At 33.7% G+C, this 22,670-nt stretch overlaps 2 protein-coding genes across 5 annotated transcripts in view; one reads left to right on the top strand and one right to left on the bottom strand.

Moving 5' to 3' along the window:
- Window positions 1–22,670, bottom strand: part of LOC109606196 (uncharacterized) — a 69,671-nt gene that overhangs the window by 5,287 nt on the left and 41,714 nt on the right. For 2 of the 3 annotated variants that reach the window (XM_049961609.1, XM_049961608.1), the window contains one exon: window positions 19,872–20,045. In XM_049961609.1, coding sequence (XP_049817566.1) covers window positions 19,872–19,970 — 99 coding nt within the window. In that variant the 5' untranslated portion in view covers window positions 19,971–20,045. Of the gene's footprint in view, window positions 1–19,871; window positions 20,144–22,670 lie in introns of those variants that run through there. The other variant, XM_049961610.1, reaches the window with a different exon arrangement.
- LOC109604798 (uncharacterized) overlaps window positions 1–22,670 on the top strand; it is a 48,086-nt gene that overhangs the window by 5,706 nt on the left and 19,710 nt on the right. The window lies entirely within an intron of this gene.

Raw genomic sequence — 22,670 nt, 5'->3', positions numbered from 1 at the left:
AATGCTCGCAGAAGAATAATCGGTTTTTATACGGCGAAAAATATTTTTCTACGTTTTCGACCGATGACGTTTAATGAGTTTCGAAAGTAATTACGGTCGGCAACTCTTTTCTTTTCGCAATTTTGTGAGACGGAAGTCTCGATCGAGACAATCCAACTTAAATTGATATTTTTGTGGGATCACGAAATTCCACACCTCCTCTGCAATGTCAATGTGACGATTTTAAAACGTTTTAAAAGACCATTGCATTCTTTCGCCTAAAAATCCAATTGACTTCAAAGTAGTGTGATATATTGAGTTTAATATTAGTAATATTTCTTCCAATAATCCACACATGTTTTCTCTAATCTGTTGCAAATTAATAAAAATTCAATTTACTTTGTATGGATTATTTTATTAATAATCATAAAAGAATTAAAAATAACTCAAATATTTGAAATATTTTATGGCATAATCTTTGGCTTCTATCACTGCTTGTCATTTTTTAGGCATAGAATTTACCAGTCTCGGGAATGTGTTTGAAGAAGTTCTTGATGTTTTTTGTTCGGATGCGACGGTCTAATACTTCTCTAAAGTTCTTATTAGGATATAGATCGGGGGAGTGACAAGACCATTCTTAATTATCGACATGTGTTTGGAATTATAACATTTTGTTTGAATTATCAAGAGATCCATGTTATTCAAGTTCGAGTTATCAAGTAAAAATTACACATTCTCGGTCTTGACACTATCGCCAACTACTTCAAGTTATCAAAACTTCAAGTCACCGAAGTTCTACTGTGTTTTATTTGATGAATTTTAATACTAAGAAAATATATTTTTTTCCATTTGAGCCTTTCACCTAGTTAATGTATTATCAATTATACAAATTATGAATATGTTTAAACTAAGAGTCTGCAGTGAAGACCAATTCAGATAGACATTAGAAAGGTAATTTAATTACAGCAATACTAAAATTATTGCGATCTAATGAAAATTAGCTGCATTATAGCTGATGAAATTTCAAATCGTTTTCCAGATTCAAATATGAATTGAGGCGGAATGTTTAGCTGTAGTAACTTAACTATTTTGCACTCGATTTAATACCGTTGGATGCGTAATTTCTGACGAAATAGGTGTCACCCATATTGATCGGACGCTAGATTAAGTAAGATCTTAATTTAAAAAATTGGAATAATCTAATATATTATTATAGATTGAAATTAAAATAGAGAATGTTCTATATTTTGGCTGTAAACTGGCGCTATAAAAAATTGAGAAAGAATGTATAAAATACTAATTATGAGATAATAATTTAGAAGGTAATGTCGGCCCATGACGAGAAAAAAAATGGAGAAATCTTATGAGAGATAAATCTAATTTATTTTGAAAATTTGTTAAAATGATTATTAATATATGAATAACTGGAAAAAAGTTATTATTTAAATTTATTTATAATTTAAATATTTTTGGAATAGAGTGCTCCATGTATATATAAAATAATATATAAATAAATAAACAATGTAAAATAAATACAGTTATAAACAGGCAAAAAAAATAAAATGTAATATTCCTGCAAAGCGTATTCAATTAAATTGACCCTAAAACTATTATAATTTTCCCAATGTTTCCATTAATTTAAAATTTGTTTTGAGTAAATAATTGTATGAATATCATTTGAAATATTCAATGTTTCGTTTAAACTGGCGCATACACCAAAATTGTAAACTGTGAATCATTTCTGCAATAATTAAATACTTAAATTTATATCATAACTAGGTGACTCGGCGAATTTCATATCGCCTAACAGTCAATGAATATCATCAATAATTTACAGTTTTACAGTATACACCGAAGTAATCTGAGTTAATATAATGCCTTGTGGAAAGATATTATCTTCCGAATTAAAATCGCGGATTGTATAGTTCTTTTAATCCGGAAAGAGAAAAATCAATGTCGTTCGACGATTGAAACTAAATAAAATTATTGTAACGCGTGTTTTACAACAATTTTCAAGATTTGGTAATGGGGAAGGAAAAAATAAAACTGGTAGACCAAGAAAAAACCAATAGTTTCAGGAAAAATAAATTTCATCCTGCTCCAAGAAAACTCCTTTCCTGAGTTTCAGCAAAATAAAAGGTCTAATTGAATCACAACTTGGAATTAATGTTTCTCCAAGAACCGTGAGACCAGCCAAAAAATCACTGCTAGAAGAACAGACGAGCCAGACTTAAGTTTGTCAGGTTCCATTTACATTGGATTTTAAACGATTGGAAATGAGTGACCTGGAGTGATGAATCCATGTATAATCTAGTTGGTAGTGATGGCATTTTATATGTAAGACGACCTATTCATGAAAGGTTTACCCGTATGTGTATCCTACCCACTGTTAAATACGTTTCGGGATTTGGGATGGGTCCTCTCCATCGAATAAAGAAAGTATCATGGATCGTTTTATGTATGAAGAAATGTTAAAAGTATCATGGTACCGTATTCAGATGAAAATATGCTACTAAAACATTATTTTCAACAAGATAATAATCCAAAACATCTGAAGCAGTGGTTTTTTAAAGGAAAAAATTAATGTTTTCTTAATGCCATCTCAATCTCTCGATTTAGTCCCCACAAAAAACTTATGGGAAACTCACGGTTTTGTAGAAAACTTAGCAAAATATGGATCGGAATATTATTGATCATCTGCTGCTTTCCATGAAGAAAAGGTGTTCGGAAGTTATTCATAATAATGGGTATTTTACAAAATATTAATGTAGAATTAATTGAAATATCAATTACAAATTATTTGTAGTAATAAAACTTTCTACAGCATAAGTTGCTCTACTTTTTGCCTGCCCAAAACAAATAATCATTAGTAAAATTAGACTTTATTTATATATTATATTTATTGATTTTTTACCGTTCACCTTGCATAATCTGATATATTTTTTTGAATGCATTCTCCAAAATTACAACTATATACACGGTCTGCCTCAAAAATTAGGTGACTGATCCAGATAAGCGAAACGGGTAAACAAATCGTAATTTTTATTTAATATTATTCGAAGTATATTCCTTTATCATTTATACAACGTTGAAACGGTCTGTAAAATGATATATATTATTTTTATTGAATTGTTACCGTTCACCTTACATAATTTGATATATTTTTTTGAATGCATTCGCCAAAATTACAAATATGTCTTAAAAATTAGGTGACTGATCTCAGATAAACGAAACGGGTAAACAAATCGTAATTTTTATTTATTATTATTCGAAGTACATTCCTTTACCATTTATACAACGTTGGAATCGTCTGCAAAACGATCATTGTTATTATTTGGGACCTTTTCTAGGACCTATGTTATCGTACTTTGGAGCTCTTCTATGAACTCCTAATGTTCCCCTTTCATGACCAATTTTAATTTAGGGAACAGCCAGTCTGTCTGTTGCTGGATCTGGCGAATATGGCGGATGTAGCAACACAACGCCCCTTTTGGTTAAAAACTCCTTCACTATTTTGCGTGTTCTTTGCTAATACGGGTAATTCAGCAAATGGTCCATTTTGAATTCTTGTTTTTCGATGACAAAAGTGACAAAAGTTAATTTGTGGGAAAATGAAATTGTGAAAAAAATATAAACGTAAGTAAAGTAGAAAGAGGGAACTTTCAGTGACTAAAAGTTTATTTACCTATTTAACTCAGTTTTCATACTCTGGCTGATGCTCACCTGAGGATATCAATAACACCAATCACCAAGTAAAAGTATATATATTTTACGTTTAAATGCTGTTGAAATGAAATAAATAATTATTGTAATTGTAATATTGTTTCTTAATTTATTAATATTATAAGTTAATGTTTGTTTTCTAAAGTATTATTGGTAGTGTTTTTAATTTAACTTGAATGGAACGCTGCAGGTATTAAAGCAAATAATATTGCGAGTGGCACATTTAAAAATCGCATACAGAATGCAAAAGAGATCTTTAAAACTCATTAAAACCTTTAAGTTTCGTGGTCCGACAAATTCCAATCACAGTAAAAACCAATCTCGCCCATCTCAATCCTTAGATGTGCCGTCCCAAACGAAATTTCCACCTTGCCGTCTTGCGGTTCATTTAACTTGATTGGATCCCGACTTTTTTGCGGTTGTTCCCCGAGAAATTGAATTTAATAATGACGAAACATAATCGTAAACGTGGCCTTTAGATATTTCGTTCGGTCGCGGCAAAATTTTACAGCATGCACTAAACGTTTGTTTTTATTAAACGCGGACGTGAAACAACAAGAGGATTAAGTCTTAAAAATATCGGAAATTTGATACCCAAACAAAAAACTAATCCGAATAAAATGAATTTTTCCCTAAAACACGTTTTTGACCGTTACGTTAGTGATTGAATTGTAAATGGTAATTTGACCCGTCGCTGTAATTGTTGTACAGCTTAAGCTAATTACTCGGTTATTGTGTGGTTGTAATCGCTGTACTCTCGCAAATAAAATTAATTAAATGTCACTAATCACTCAATTATTTGAAATCATATTATTAATTCATTCCACTACTTTATACTGACATGTTAAAATTTAATGTAACGTTGAATTGAAACAAAATATTTAAACAACGGTTATTTATCTCACAAAGAAATTACACTAAGTAATGCCAAAGCAATAACCATAAACGTAACCTATAGAAAATTTTCATCAGTGTTCGTTCTTCTTTGTATTTTACTGTAGTAGTAAAAAACTTAAACGTTTTTACCCATTTTATTATTCAAAACGCGAGGCGCAAACAAGTCACAAAGTTTCTTTGCGTCTGGTTCGAACATCCGCAAATACAGATAGGATAACACTCTTCGAACAATTATTGCTATTATAAAGTTTATCCGGAGTTCCTGGATCAATCGACTCCAACAAGTGAAGCCGGCTATCAATTATTATTGGCTTCTAAATGGCAATTTCAACCTTCAGATATTGATTACTGGTTAATTGGAGTAGGAATAAGTCAACAGAAATAGGCAAATTTAAATGCTGCTAATTGATTTTGAACAGTTACGGTGTAGTTAAATGTTCAAGTGGAACAGCCAATTATATTTAGACATACCTGCTGCTTTGAAATATCTTACAACGTTTGTACAAAAATTTTAAAATTATCAAGTGTCTAAAAATAATATGTTTTATAAAAAATAATAATCACACTACTATAGAAAAATATATATAATCACAAAGATTTAATTTCACATTTTATATAAAAGTATACCTATATAGAAAACTTATTTTAATTATTAAATTTAAGCGACAAAATAAAACATATGAAATCTATTAGAACTACTTTAGGAGCACTCATTTTATACAAAATGTGAATATAAAAAAGTGGTAGTTGGAAGTACGGAATAATTTTAAGAAATTAATTATTTTCGTTGGTTTATTGAAAATTTATTATACAAGAAATAAATTCAGTTTTCGTTAAACGCCAAAGCCTTCAGTGTGTAAAGATGAGTAAAAACAAATATTTATCAGAAGAAGACGTCTATCCGTAAATAATCCAGCAAAATCATCAAGGCAAATTAACCAGAAGATATCCCAAGATTTTGGTGCAGCTGTTTTTAATAGATCTGTAAGACGTCGATTATGTGAATGGGGGATATTTGGGCATATAGCTGTGGAAAAACTTATATATCCAAACGAAACTGTAAAACCCTAGTATGAGAATGTTTTTTAGCATTTGCACCTGAATTGGTGAAGTTTTGTCTAGATATCTTGGCAAATTATACCCTTTGCGGAAAATAATTGGGCTGTAGTTTGGATAGTTGTAGTCTTGATAAAAGTGTACGTAAATATCCATATTATTGTCAGTTATGCAGAATGTTTGATAAAAATAATACAGAAATATAATTGTTTATTAGTGGGTTTAGTTAGGTACTTATTAATATAGGAAAAATAGTCAAGGTCAAAAGTAAAGCAACTTTAAAATAAAACATCCTTATGTACAATTAGCCTTCTTCTAAGTAGTATCTAGTAGCATAACCATTATATTTAATAACTTCTAAACACCTTTTCTTCATTCATTTTAGCTTTTCAATATAATCGTCCGAAATTTTTTTCGAGTGATTTTGAATTTCTTCGAGTTCTTTCATATTTGATAGTCTTTTAGCAGGGATTTCCCGATCAATTTCTTCTCAAAGGTTTTCCATTTGATTGAGGTCTGGGTTTTGTGATGGCCAAGGCATGACACGTACTCTTTGAGAAGCGAACCATTCTTTAATTAACTTAGACGTATGTTTCGGATCGTTGTTCTGCTGGAAGGTTCATCTTAAACTGATGTTACCTTCGGCAAATGGAAGCATATGATTCTAGGGAATGTCGCGATAAGCAAAACGTTCCATTATCCCATCTAACTTAACCAGTGGTCCCATGTCAAACCCAGAAAAACATCCCGAAATCATAACGCCTCCTCCACCATGCTTCACAGTGGGTCTAGTGTACTTGGGATTATACTTTTCATTAATTGGTGCTTTCACCTATAAAATACCATCAGATTTGAAGAATTGAAGCCGACTTTCATCGGAAAACAAAATTGTTTTCCATTGACCATCTCTCCAGTTCCCATGTTCTCTTGCAAATAGTAGTTTCGCTGCTCTAAAGTTTGCAGAAATGAAGGGCTTCTTTGTTGGTTTTCTACTACTGAGACCAGCTCTTTTCAGTCTTCGTTTCATGGTACCCATCAACATACCGAGTTCGTTTATTTTTTGATTTATGCGAGATGCGCTGATAAAAGTGTTGCAAACAATAAGCGTTTTTGTTTTCCTGTCTACAGCTCTGTTAGTCTCGCATTTTCTACCACTTTTGGGAACTCCTTCCAGAATATTCCTTCTGTTAAAATTGGAAATCGTCCTTGAAATGATCGATTTGTTTAAATTTAAATCTACTGCAATTTTACTCTGTTGTTCACCATTTTGGAACTTTTCTACAATTTGTTGTTTAATTTGTATCGTTAAATGGATACTTCTAGGCATTTTTAACTTTAAGGAACGATGTCGGACACAGAAATAAATTATAAAATCAATCGTATTGAATTGAGGTACGAAATGTCTAGACACTTAATAATTATAAAATTAATTTAACTTAAAAATAATTGTTCTTTTAATAAAATGATTATGTTTTTTAATTTGTTGCTCTACATATGAGCGATAGTGTATATATATATATATATATATAACCATCTAGTTTATTTACCATTTTTTCATTTTTTGACTTTTCCTTTTTTAATTTTTTGATTTTATCAATAATCAATGAACAATAATTCTTGTTGTATTTTGTCATATATTTATTGAAAAAAAATATGACGTTTAAAGAAAACCAAACAGTCTTTCATCCTTTATGTCTGAATTCTATATAATATTATATGATTTGGGCAATCTTAATTTAAGGATCATATGTTTAACGTTTTTCCCAAATTTATTATATTAGTTTTTGTTTTAATCTTTCATTAAATAATCCCATAGAAACATTGTTAAATTCGCACACACAATTAAATTAATCCCGAGATATAATATTTGAATCTCCATGTAAATATCGGTAGCTGAGTAAAAATTAATTCAATTTTAAGATTAGTTTCAGGAAATTCTCCTAAATAAATATTATATATTACAACATATTGTTTTGTCTATTTTTTTGTGTTTTGTTTATTTCAAGTTTAATGTTTCAAATAATATTTTAAATAATAATTCTATTGTAATATGACATATACTATCTCTTTATATAGGCATATCTGTATTTACATAGTTTTTATATAACTTATTTCTTCTTTTTATTTAAAAGTGGTAGAAAACACAAGACTAGCAGAGCCGTGGACAGAAAAATAAAATGCTGTTCGCGACCATTTTATCAGCGCATCCCGCATAAATTAAGAAATAAACGAAGCCTTTCATTTATTTTAGTAATCTCGCTGCTCTACTTTTTGCAAGAGAATATGTGAACTGGGCAGATAAGCAATGGAAAACCGATAAAAGTCGGTTCCAATTATTCAAATGTGATGGCATTTCATGGGTGAGAAAACCAATTAATATAATTCGAAATATATGTGACGCATGATGGAGAAGGCGTTATGGTTTGGGAATGATTTTCTGGGTTTAGCATGGGTCCGCCGATTAAGATAGACGGGATAATGTACCCTTTCGTTTATCGTAACATTCTAGAGAATGATATTCATCCATTTGCCGAAGATAACATGAGTTTAACGTGGACATTTCAGCACCATAACGATCCGAAACACGTCTAAATTAGTTAAAGAACGGTTCTCTTGTCAAGGAGTACGTATAATGTCTTGGCCATCACAAAGCCCATACCTTAATTCATTTGAAATTGGGATGAAGTTGATTGGAAAATCCACGCAAAAAGAATTTGAATGAACTCTGCGAAGAAGTTCAAAATCAGTAGAAAGAAATATCGAACGATTATATTGAAAAGCTATCAATAAAAAAAGGTGTTTAGAAGTTACAGTAAAAGCTTTTTATTCGCGCTTCCTACACTCACGGTTTCACTATTCGCGGATTAAAAAAATGTGACTCAATTTCTGTATTCGCGACTAAAGATTTCTTTATTCGCGGATCTAAATATGCATTTGTAGTATGTGTTTCCGGTTCGTCCTCCATAAAAACCGTCACGACGATTCAATGGTGATGTTGCCAACACGGCATGGTTTTCCACAAAATCACGCACATCACAATTCTGTTTTAATAATGTGCGGAAGCTACATTCCCACATTTCGATGACTTCAAATCCTAAGTTGCGAAGTCGAGTCGTTTTAATGGTGGTGGCTTCGTAACGATTTCGCATGGTATCCATGGCCATAGTGTTTATCATGTATAATAAATCATACATGGGGGAAAAGAAAGTATATTTGCATATACGGGGTGTGCTGAACCAGAAGACGTGGGACTGACAAAGATGCCAGCCTCCTGTCAACTGGGTTCGGAAGAACAAGTCCAATCTGAAAAAGATCCGAAGATCTTCCTGGGGATGGATTGGACTTGCAGGTGTTGGATCCGTTAGCTCCCCACTACCACTGGCTTGTGTAGCGGTACTGAGCCCCAGGACCACGACAAGGTAGATCCATCCTGGGGACAGAGTGCTGAAATTTCATTTCAATGTTAGTCATTGAGTATCGCGGTAATGGTTTGTTAAACTCTGTTATTGACAACTTATCGTTTGAATTACATCTACCATTTTATCAGTACTGTGGTCCTGGTACGAAATTGAAAAAACGACTTGCGGGAGGTGATACAGGTATCAACGAGTTGGACAAAGCCTGTAAACGACACGATATTGCCTTCGAGGAAAATAAATCGCTGCAGGTCAGACACAAGGCAGACTTTGTTTTGTAAAACGATACGTGGAACCGTGTAAAATCCAAGAACGCTAATTTGGGTGAAAAAGCAGCCGCGTGGCTTGTAACAACGGGAATGAAGATAAAAAGGAAGCTCGGAATGGGCCATCGTACACAACACCAATCAAAAATTTCATTCAAGAAAGACATTGTCGACAAAATCGATAAAAAGATTTTAAAATCGGTCGACATAAAACCTGGTAGCAAGTCACTACGAAAAATCGCTGCAGCGGCAATAAAAATGGCCAAAGTCAACACTAAACGAATTGGGGGTCGAAAAAATATGAAGATACCTGGAACAATTCCGTTTAGTTCGAAACAAGGAGGAATTCTTCCATTACTGCCAATTCTCGCTGGATTATCGAGTCTTGGAGCATTAATGGGTGGTGCTGCCGGTGTGGCAAAAACAATAGTCGACGCGAAAAATGCAAAGAAGAATCTAGATGAACAAAAACGACACAATCAACTCATGGAGCAAATAGGAAAAAAGGGTAGTGGATTGTACTTACGAAAAAACCCAAAAGGGTACGGTTTGTTCTTGGAAAAGATTCCAAAAAACTACCGATAAGAGTCCCCGCACGAGCACTCTACGATCATGAAATTGTCAAATTTGCCAAACAATTGAAAATACCCTATTTTAGGGGTGTTTTTATGCGTGACGCTCTACCTTCGTATCCTAAGAAAAACGAAAGTGTCGTCGTGAACCTGGACGATTCAACAAATTACGGACTCACTGGGTTTGTTACGCAAAGAGAGGAAACCAAGTCAAGTATTATGATAGTTTTGGGGATTTACGACCACCGCTGGAGATAATTCGATACATGGGAAAAAATTGTCAAATTTATTACAATGTACACAATGAGCAGAAGTTTAATGAGTCATCCTGTGGTCGTTACTGCTTGAAATTTTTATACAATATAAAACAATGAATACTTTGTCATTCTATAATAATAATAATAATAATAAAGAAAAATCATTAATTTTAATTGAGTTTTATTTGGTGGTATTTTACAACAATTGTTGTCGTTGTTGTTGCTATTGTTGTTGCGTTTTCTATTATTTTGTGTTAAACAAGCAGTGAGTTAAACTATTACTCAGTCTTATTTGAAACGTTGTGAGAGCAATGTCATATATATTACTCTTACAAGTACCAGTCACATATTAAATATCGATTTTGTAAATCCTATTTAGTTGGATCCCGAAGTACTATCGGATGCATAAGTGGTTTGCCACTTTACTGACGTCAGACCGTATACGGTAACATTCTGCATTACCGTGCACTGCCGACTCCCCACCACATCGTAAGATGCGATTCCCAAATGTGTTGTCAATTCAATGCGGACCTTCACAGCAATCACATCACGAATAAAATGAATTTAGACGAAGAAAAACGTTTGAGAATAATTTTTTTTAAGGAACAGGGAAAAAATATTTCAGAAATAGCTAGAGAGCTAAATATTTCGGTAAGAAATAAAATTGGGAGAATATGTTTATAAGTAATTTTGTAATGTTTTTGCTGTCCCCAATGTTGTATATTTTTGTTGATATCAAAGTTTGGGGGCGTTCTACTAGGTTTTCTGTTGTTTGTCGGTTTGGTACTATCGGATGCACATTGGTGATGTGATTGCTGTGAAGGTTCGCATTGAATTGACGGGCGATTATGAGTGATATAATCGAAATATATCGATTATGGCCGATCACTCGGTCATTCGATTATTCCAAACGATTATGAATGATATCTCGAAAACTCGAATCTGCGCATGCTTTGTCACAACACATTTGGAAATCGCATCTTACGATGTGGTGGGGAGTCGGCAGTACACGGTAATACAGAATGTGACCGTATACGGCCTGACGTCAGTAAAGTGGCAGACCACTTATGCATCCGATAGTACTTACAGTACGGGCTCGCCTTAATTGGATTTCATTCGTACAACAGTATTCCGAATATTAATTCAAATTGTAGTACGTTTAACCACCGAAACTCAGCCAATCGTATCGGATATATAGAAATCCCCGAGGGTGCATATGAAATAAGTGATATTGAAAAATATTTACGAAAGAGAATTATTCAGGATTCCATTGAAGACGAGTTAGCGGAAAGAAAGATTTTATCGATGAAACCTAACCATAACACCCTCAAGTGCGAAATATATAGCGAAACACTTGCAATTGACTTCAGCACACCGTCTTCTGTTGGGAAATTGTTGGGTTTTTCGGCAAAACTTCTAGAAACAGGAACACTTTACGAATCTGACTTACCTGTGGATATAGTAAAGGACAGACCGACACACACCATCTACGAATTTGCATTGGACAGCAAACCCGGCTACGCGATTGACGAAACTCCAAGACATATTGGAATTGAAAAAGCTCACGTAATATGGGTTTGACTTTCGATTACTATAATTCGGACAACAACAGTACAAATCCATCAGTATATGAAAAACCGTCATCGTGTGTGAATCAACTTAATTATCAACAGCAAAAGAAGAAACAGAAACAGGAGCAGAAGCACAGGCAGAAGCAACGTTTGACTCTAGACAACGTATTGTTTTTACAATCACTGGGTTACACTGTGGTCGTACAACCAGGTATTCGAGGTCTACCGCAAACCACGGTACGACGAAACAATTCAAAAAATGGAAACTCGCACCTATTACCCATACATAAAATCGTTAAAATAATAATGACGTTATTGAAATTTCCATAAACCAGAGGGATTCCTGGGTACTGATGCACGAGACGGCAATTGTGATTGAAGGGGAGCTGAGAAGAGATGGAGGTGAAGGTGAAGTTTCACTGGTCAACAATGCTGGTGCATTTATGTTTGACAATATCACGTACGAACTAAACGGAAAAGAAGTGGACTCTGTTCGTACACCGGGAATCGTCTCCACAATTAGAGGATATCTCGGTTACAATCAAATGGATAGCAATATTTTGAGTACGGCAGGATGGTGCTACCCAAACAATCTAGTTACGACCAAGAACAAGTCAACGTTTGTTTCAAGAATACCACTGCATCATCTGTTTGGTCTATTTATCGACTATAAACTAGCTCAATTTGGTAAACACATATTAAGATTGGTCAGAGCTCGAAGTGATCTAGATGCTATTGTGTGTAAATCCTTGAAAGAGACAGCACCCATCTCGGGTATCATCAAAATGACCAATATTTATCTAAAAGCGCCCATTGTTGTTCCAAATGACATGCTGAAAATAAAACTGCTGGATTCGATAAAAAATGATAAACCTATACTTTTACCGTTCAGAAGATGGGAATATCATGAACTGCCACAATTAACAACTGGATCAACGAAGGAAATTTGGGGTGTGAAAATGTGTACGGCTGTGGAGAGTCCACGATTTGTAATTGTTGCTTTTCAATCGGACAAAAGAGAAAATGATTCGGTTGGTACGACCGTCTTTGATAATATGAATACATCGGAAGTACGTTTCGTGTTGCACGGTGAATATTATCCAGCTGAACGGAAGGGTTTGAATTTTGCCAAACACAGTTATACCGAATCACATTACAACTATACTCATTTTTTTAACAATTTCAAACACGATGCATCCCAAGCAAAGCAACTTCTACTCGATTATTCAACGTTTAAGGATAATACCATATTTGTTATTGATTGCTTCAAAAGAAATACAGCACTGAAACTGGGCACTATAGATGTTAAATTGGAAATTGAATCGAGGGTCGCATTTCCTGAGAAAACAAAGGCATATTGCGTAATCGTGAACGATTGTGTTTTGGAGTATCTACCGCTAAGTGAAATTGTACGCACTGTGACTTAAATATAAGTTGGAAATCGGCATCACAATGTGAATAGAACGAGAAAATATTTCATTGTGTAAACACCACAACGTCCACAATAGTAGCAATCACATGGAATCCAGCAAGTCTGTCGTCGTCGACGTACCGGAGGTCAACAACAACAACAACAACAACACCAACATCGACAAGAACAAAGAATGTGAAAATGTTGCTGCAATGAATTGCTGGCGGGATGTTTTCGAGAATCCGCTTAGATTTAGAAATTTAAAATATAAATCTGTTGTTAGAATAATTACACCAAGAAATGTATTGTAAAATTAATTGTGTGTACGCGTAGTAAAAGTATCATAATAAAAAACTAATGTAATAGAGATCCAAGAGATTCAAGAACCCCCTTGACCATCCTCTTCAGAACGATGGAAAAATTCCAAAACTATTTTGTGAGAAAACTATTGTGTCTAATGATTATCAACAATCCTAAATATGGCAGAGCAGTTTATCATTATCGGTTCGACACAGAGTCGTGAACATTCTTCAAACAGTTGTAGATGATAAGATTGTAACCACATGTTGGGTGGGAAAACTATTTTGTGAGAAAAAGCCTAATGATTATCATCAATCGTAAATATGTCAGGGCAGTTTGTCATTATCGGTTCGACACAGAGTCGTAAACATCCTTCAAGCAGCTGTGGATGAAAATGTCACACTCTGAAACCACCCTAATGTGAGAAAACTATTTTAATGAATATACAATGATTATCAAGAATCGTAAATATGTCAGAGCAGAGTATCCTTGACGGTTCGACATATGAACAGTTGAAAACACACATCAACCCTACATCTAAATTATATTTTCATATTTCCGTATTTCTAATGAATTTCTATAAATTAACTAGCCGTCTATATTTAACGTTTAGTTTCGAAATGTCATCGGTACCGATCTCTTCGTCGTCATTGTCGTCGTCGTCGCCGTCGCTGTCACCGATCATCAGGTACACCTTAGAAAAAATTGAAGAATTTATTCAAACGTACATAGATCGGGAAAAAATCGATAGACTTGAACAGCTTAAAAATAAAATTGCGAAGGTTGTTAATGTGCGTGAGATTTACACTGAATCATGTATTTGGGCTAATCCAACAAATATTTACGTATATTCAACAACTCTGTATCAACCAAAGTACAAACTGCTCGAATCCGTTTTAAATCGTGTCAAAGGAATTGAATATTTTCAGTTTAGTAACAAGGATGAGTTGATTGAACCGTCGGAAGCTAAATGCAATTCGGTATTTATATTTGACGATGTTATATGTGAAAAACAGAATAAAATTCGCGAGTACTACTCCATGTGTAGACACAAGAATATCGATGCCATGTTTGTAGCACAAGCATACACCAGTGTATCCAAACAACTCATTCGCGACAACAGCAATGTAATTGTACTATTTCGACAGGACGAGAAAAATTTAAAGTATGTGCACAATGAACATGTGTCTCCCGACATGGCGTACGAACGATTCAAGGAATTGTGCTGCGACTGTTGGAGGGAAAATTATGGTTGTTTAGTGATTATTAAAGATTTTCCTCTGGACAATGGACGCTTCCGAAAAGGATTTGATCAATATATAAAAGTGTAAGTTTAACACACAACGGAAACAGTCGTGACAATGTCGTCAAACAATACTCAGGTTATGCGTAAAATCGATTAATTATCCCGCAACATACGAAAAAAATACCAGTTACTTAAACAGGACAAATTGGATAGTGAAGCAGTGTTGGGTGAACTATTTACCCCAATCACCAAACCATTAACTGAATTGACGGCCAAATTTAATAATTCTACAAAACAGACCACATCAGCAACAACACAGCAAAAGTTGTACAGCGAGCCATCACAATTGAAGAAAATCGACGACGACGACGATGACGACGATGACGACGATGACATCTCCAAGCAGCTAGAATCTGAAGATGAACTTTCTCGGCGCAGTAAACAAGGAATATGTGGATAAAAGGTTTGAGGATCATGAATACGAAGTAATTGTTATAAAAGAGAGATTGGATAAAACTACAGAATGGATATCATGGCCCATGAACCGATTAGATCCAGCGATACAATCAGATAATCAGTAAAGTGCGAGTGAAACCCTTAAATCACACAGTTGACAGATGGCTAAACAGACTCGACATGGTAGCAGCAGCAACAAAAACTACAACAATCGCAAACAACACAACGATAAAATTGACCTGGTAAATGAACTACACCGACCGATGTCCAAGAAGACAAACCGTTGTTAAAGGATTGGATGATTTGTGGCAATCGGATCTTGGAATGTTGAACAAGTATGCCAAATACAATAGAAACTATAAATACATACTGATGGTGATTGATTGTTTCTCAAAGTATTTATGGGTGGAACCATTAAAATCCAAGACGGGGACCGAGGTGGCAAAAGCATTTGCAAAAGTACTGGCGGACAGGCGACCGAAAAATCTTCACTGATCAGGGCACCGAATATTTCCACAGTTCATTCGAGCGACTGATGAAGTAGCACACCATAAATCATTACAATACGTTTAGTTGCAAAAAAGCAGCGATGGCTGAACGTGTAATACGAACAATAAAGGAGAAATTGTATAAACATTTTTCACTGAATGGAGAATACAAGTGGCTAGACGTAATTCCTAAAATAGTGTCGGATTATAACAATAGGGTGCATCGAACAATTAAAATGAGACCGTCGGATGTGAACAAGGAAAATGAGGAACGTTTATACAGATATGTGTATGCTGGCATTAAAATATGGAGGGGACAGGGAAAATTTTCCGTCGGTGATTTTGTACGAATTAGCAAAGCAAAACATGTGTTTGAAAAGGGATACACTCCAAACTGGACCGCTGAAGTTTTCAAGATATTCAAAGTGGTGCACAGCAATCCGAGAACGTACATATTAAAAGATCTTGAGGATACCATAATCAATGGTGGTTTTTATGAACAAGAACTGCAAAAGACAAAACACCCTGACCTGTTTCTAATCGAAAAGGTTTTACGTAGACGGGGTAATTTATTACTCGTCAAATGGCTGGGTTATAAGAAAGAAGAATGGATTGACAAAAATGACGTTGTAGAGTAACCTGTAGAGACATGTCGAGATCTGTCGAGACCTGTTGTACAATTTTCTGGGGATTAGTTGGGTGAGATTTCGTTATTTGTGTATGTGTATGTATGTTTAGTAGAGTTTCAAAACTCGGTCCGTGCAGACTAAATAGTGAATAAAATTGTAATAATAGATAACATAAAAAGACAACACTTGTGGATATTGCGGAACAAGGCATCAATTACAATACCGAGTTGGATCGCATGTGGAGGAACTTTCAAGTAGAGATTCAGAAAGAAAAACATCTTTTGTTTTGCACCACCCACGAATTCAACCATGTTTGCCAATACGGAATTGAGTGTGGATTAAGTGTCGTCAGAGACTGTACACCAGTAGTTAGAATAGTGAACACCTATGAAGATGAAACCAACGTGTCCTTTGACATTTCAAAAAGTGTCCGAAGAAATTTGTTTATCCTACGATCCGATATTTAATTGTGTAAATTTATATCGAGCAGACAGTTGTGTACTTTTACACATGTGCGACATTGAAAATATTGTATAATTGTTTTATTTACATACATTTTAATTTTACGACTATGGCATTTTTATTGTGCATCATTGTCGTTCATTCGAGTTGAGATCTGATAACTTGTACAGACAAGTTGAATTTACTCTGTCAAGTCACACCTACTACTACCACCACCAATATCACTATTTTGTGATTATTGGTCGGGCGGGGGAGGGTGAACTTTACTTTTTACATTTTCATTCTCATCGGTACCATTTCATCAGTGGCAGCTTATATATATATATATATATATATATATATATATATATATATATATATATATGTTATATGAATATTTTTCTAAGCAGTGAACAGAAACATGGATTTGCAACAAATCAACGCTGTATCCGATCAAAACAGAAAACTCATATCCAAGCTGACCAGTCTACAGGAAGGAGAAGGCCATTTGATACTCGGCATGATGATAGTGAATGGCACATTCGGTAAAAGTGTCTTGGTCGAATTGGAAAAAACTGTAGTGTTTCTGCCGAATCGAGTGACCCATGTACTGGAGGCCAACATCGAGAAGTTTGAAACAGAAACTTGCTTGTACTCATAGGTCAACAACTCATTAGTGGTTACTCCAAGCCACTTGCCACATTTCAAATTGTTCCGAAATAATAATAAAAATTATACATTATATAAATACACAACAATAAAATCATAATTTTATATTAATCGCATTTTCATTCACTCTTGCGTCTTCCTGCACTTTTGGTCTGAGGTGGCCCACGAACGGGCAAAAATAAACAAATGTGCGCATGTGCGTCTTCCTTCGTTTCTGGTTTCAAGTGCCCCACGAGGAAAAGTAAAAAAATGTGCGCATATCATACATTCGTGGGTCTTCCTTCGCTTTTGGTCTGAGGTGCCCCACGAGATGGGTGGCGCTTGCCCACATGCCGACAAAGGCTACAAACCGCCCCAAACAGAGGGGTGGCGCGTGCTCACTTGCCGACAAAGGCCAGCAACCACCCAAACTGATGGGCAGCACGTGCCGACTGGGTCGTGACGTCACTCTTACGCTGTTGGTCTCAAGTGGCCCACTGGCGCCAGGGGGTCGTGACGTCACAACTACGCTATCTGTCTCAAGTGCCCCATATTCTACTGGGGAGACCGGGGCAAGACGGGAAATGTGCTTGTGTGTGTGACTGGTAAACACAACAGAGCCTAACACAGGGCCATTCGCGAAATGTTCATCTGCGTCAGACGAGTCCGAGCAGCCCGTGCGTGTTACTACGTGTTTTAGCTGCGCAGCGAGAAAAAACAGTTGTTTGGAGGATCTTTACGAAGTTTTCTGTTTTGAAACGATGTGCAACAGGCTAGATATCAGTGCTATCGCAACATTTTACCACATACTTGTTGTAGTAGTGTAAATTTAGATTACATTTTCGTAGAATAATATAGTAGGTTAGAACTGTTGTTTCTTTTGCAAAATATGTCTATTGGGGCAAAACGGTCGGGGCAAAACGGGATTGTATAAAAGGACTGAAAAAAAAAAGATCTGAAAAAAAGAAGCCGGAAAAAAAATGTAAACAAAAGACGCAAAAAAGAAAGTGACACGGATACTAGTTGATCTCAAGGGGATGACAATGATTATCCTTACATATATTCTGGGTACTTATATTCACAGTTCACTGAAAGATGGGTTATTTGTAACGTGTGCCATGGCTGAGCCCATAATTCCTGCGCAAGTGTGATATAGACGATAACGATGAAGAGGAGGCACATATATGTGTTACCAATTATATTAAAATGTGTACTCATTATGTCCCATAGCGTTTCCCGTTTTGCCCCGATCATGGGGCAAGACGGGATATTTGACATGTGCTATTTAGTTCATATTTGCCAAAAAAATATGTGATTTAGCACCATAAAATATTATAATTATGTTGATTAAAACTGGAATTGTTGCTTTTGTTGACTGATGATGCTGACTGATTAATTATTATCTTCAGGCTTAGGCAATTGCTTAAAGAATTTTGTAATTTATTCTTGCTTGGCAGTTTTTAGAAGCTCTTTCAATTCAGTCTGATATTCAACAGAAGCATTAGAAATTTGCCTCTTAAAAATAAGACTTTGTTCCATACCCGAATCAATTTTCATTTCATTTTTTGGTTGCGGTCTTCGATCCATAATGATGACGCCACTTCCATTTTTTCTGTTGTTGGATTACGAACAATTTTAGCTGAAAGGGAAGTTGAAGCTACAGACTACCTTATTTCATCTTCGGATTTTTTTATTGATCAATTACTCGATCACAATTTTTGTAACGAATGGAAAGATGAAACTATAAATGCATATGCAATGTGGCTCTTACCAATGGATGGAACTGTTTGTTCGAATTGTCATAAACAACCGAACGCGGCGAAGGCGGCTTATGTCAAAGGCCGAAAAAATACAGCATCGATATTATTTAAAAATATACTTTTGGCATATTCTGCTCTCCCCTATATTTGATATTTACATTATCTAACTCTTTAAAATTACATAATTGAGATAATCTTAACTTTCAGATCCTACGACAAAAATTCTTATTGTATTTTGTCAGATAGGAAAAATCAAACCATTTTTAAACAAAACCGGACATTCCGCTCTTGTGGTATTTTTTAAATATTAATATGTTTGATATTAACGTCGTAGTAACTCATATAACTTGGGTAATTTTAATTTTAGAATTCTACTAGTAAGAAGTTTTCATGATTTTCTTGAAATTAATTTATAGTATATTATTAGTATAATTAGACACGCTCAGTTTTAAAATTAATTTCAACGAATTAGTTAAATTAGACATATCCAATGATACTGTGTCTCTAAATATTCCTCTCTCTCCTAAGTAATTTTTTAAATGTATCCTTAAATAATCACATGGAAACCTTGTTACATTCGTACACATAATTAAATTAATCCCAAAATTGCTAACGAAGTACATACACATCCAATTAAATTCAAATATTACGTTTCGCATGCTCCGCCAGAATAATTTAATTACAACATCTCGCGCTAGATAATTGATTGAAAACCGAACAAATTTCAAACAAAAAAATAACGTGTATGTTCTTACCTGTTTCGTGAGGAGCACAACAATCAAAATGTAGGCGTTGAGCAATAGACCGAATGCTGATACTAATGTGAGGGGAATAGAGAGGAATAATGATATCATTCCGATAGTGACTTGCCATCTACCTCACATCTTCATCCATCCGATCCATGTTTGTCGCTTCCGCATCCGGCAGAACTGAAACCGAAAATCATTTGATTAAACTTTTACAACCGTGTTGTTGCACACGTGTTTATCGACAGTCAAGGTGGAAGCAATCAAAATTCCTGGCCCGATTTCCGCCGGGACTACTACATATTTTATTACGTCCCCACGAAAAAAAAAATATCTTATGCATTGGAAATTGTATTGAATTCAGGTTCATAAATATATTGATAATGGAATTTGTTCAACATTCGACTTGCCATATACCGGAATAATAAATTAAATTGTACTTTAATTTTTGTAATTGATTTCATCGGATCAAACCCATCAATATACGCTAATTAAATGTGTTTCTACCCCTGAAAGATAAAACGAGCGCAGTTGAGCCACGTTCACCCCGAGACTCGCCTTTAATTTTCTTGTCCGACGAACAAAGAACCCTCTTTGGGAGAAAAAACGGAATGCTATCTGGAATAAAGAGCCGTAGTAAAAAAATCATCAACAACCTAACAGTTGATTAAGTACACAGTGGTTAGTTAATTTTAAATTCTGGCTAATTAAAATCGCGAATTTTTTTGTGTACTCGCCGAAAAATAAACGGTACATTTGCTTCTTTAATTGAAAGACAACTTCACGGGTTTTTTACGACCCTGTCCTTTGTCATATTTCGCTGGAGGGAATTAATTTCCATCGTTTCGACGCTACTGAAATTCAAATGCACGACTAATCGGATTGTGGTCTGACAAAATTTTAATAATGCTTAATCGTTGTAGAAAAAATTGGCTGCTAGTTTTGTAATATTTTTGATATTTACAACTATTGAACGTAACGTTGTGCAGAGATTAAATTGGATCGTAAATAAATCAAAACTTCCAGTATAAAGCTGGGTCAATACGTGATGTAATGCCTTTTAAAGCTGCCTGAAAACGTGGCTAATAAAACTCGTATGAAACTCAACATTCCTCAAATATTGCCTTAAAATATCCCAATTAAATTATTTCAGTTGCTATAAACAATGATATAACATTAATAAGATATTTTTGGTAATAATCGATTGATATTAAAAATACATGTCCATTAAAAGAGGGAATTGAAAATCTAATTCGATATAAGTATTTAAAATATTGAGCGCCTGCAATTTGATTTTGTTGCAAAAGGTGTATTTTGTTCAGTCGTGTGAAACGAGGCTTGAATGTTTGATAGTGCAGAATCACTTACTGGTTCGGATGCACTTTAGACTATTAACATGTTTACGCAAGTGACAGGAATTTCAACCTCGAAATTTTATAAAGACGTGGTCAGGAATATAATTTTATCAAACCCTTCGTTGACGTTTCTCTACAGATTTACCAAGAAAATAATATAATATTATTGGATGCAAATTGTCCCTAAGTAACGTGTAGTTGCAATTAATATAATAAAGGACAATCCAATTTAACTTGGACGTGTGACTAAACAATATTAACAGTAAAAGCGGAGGACTCGGTTTGCTAAATTGATTAAAAGTTGACGTGAGAACACGACATTGCAATCAATCTCATGACACTCTATAATAAATACTACTGATTTTGTTTTTTAGGCTAATTAAATTTTAGGCTAAAAATAAGCAAACCATTGTAATACAAAATCTATTTTTGATACATATTAATAATATGGGGGAATAATAATATAATACAATAACTATTAAAAATAGATTTTATATGTCAGTTATTTTTAGACCAAAATTTAATGATGTAGTTTTATATTATTAATGGTAATATAGATTTAGGTACAATAATAAGTTTCTTAGGGAACCCTTTAATTTACTATAAATATTAAAAATAAATATTTCCTTTATATATACCATATAACAGAACATTATTTAAAAAATTGTAAACACTATAAATTTTTAGAATATAATTTAAGGACTTAAGTTGTTAAATACAAGTTTCAATGTCATTTGAAAATCGTTTAAAGTAATATGTAATAATGTAATTTATATAAATATATTTGTTCCATAATTATGAAAATCTGTATTTAATTTTCTTTAATTATATTTAAGAGTGTTTTGTTTTTTAATTTTATTATGTTTTAATGTTTCAGGGCTAATTAAATAAATTATAACAGTTTAAAAATGTTTCACATATTTGTAGAAAGCTCATAAAGAACAATTCAATTTAGAATAAAAAAGTTATATAAGTTACTTTAAATGAGAACAAAACAAAAATTTATTTAAAAAAATTCAACTTTCAAATGAAATTTTAATATTTTCTATTGAAATTATTTAATTTAAATTCAATTAAATAAATATTTTGGGACTTTTTAAATATATATTTATATAGTTTAAATTCTTAGTCTTTTTTAAAAAGTTTAAATGTCATTTACTATGTTATTATTATTAATTACTTAATTTACTGGAATTTATGTAAATATAATTTTTCCGTTGTTTTAAGAATTTCGTAATCTAAGCTTTTTTTAATTGTATTTAATATTCTGAGATTCTTTATGTTAAATAAACGATTTAAATAAATTTAACAAACTAATAAAATACACTGAAGTCAGATTAAAAAATATTAAGATATTTAAAAAATAAATATATATGTAAATAATATATAATATATATTTAAATTGCTATACTATAAATTAATTAAAAATAATTTAACACTTTTAATTTTCAAA

The sequence above is a fragment of the Aethina tumida genome, chromosome 1 (genome assembly GCF_024364675.1).
Source record: "Aethina tumida isolate Nest 87 chromosome 1, icAetTumi1.1, whole genome shotgun sequence".
NCBI classification, from domain to species: domain Eukaryota; kingdom Metazoa; phylum Arthropoda; class Insecta; order Coleoptera; family Nitidulidae; genus Aethina; species Aethina tumida.
The sequence above is the reverse complement of the archived record's forward strand: the minus strand, read 5'-3'. Positions and strand labels throughout refer to the sequence as shown.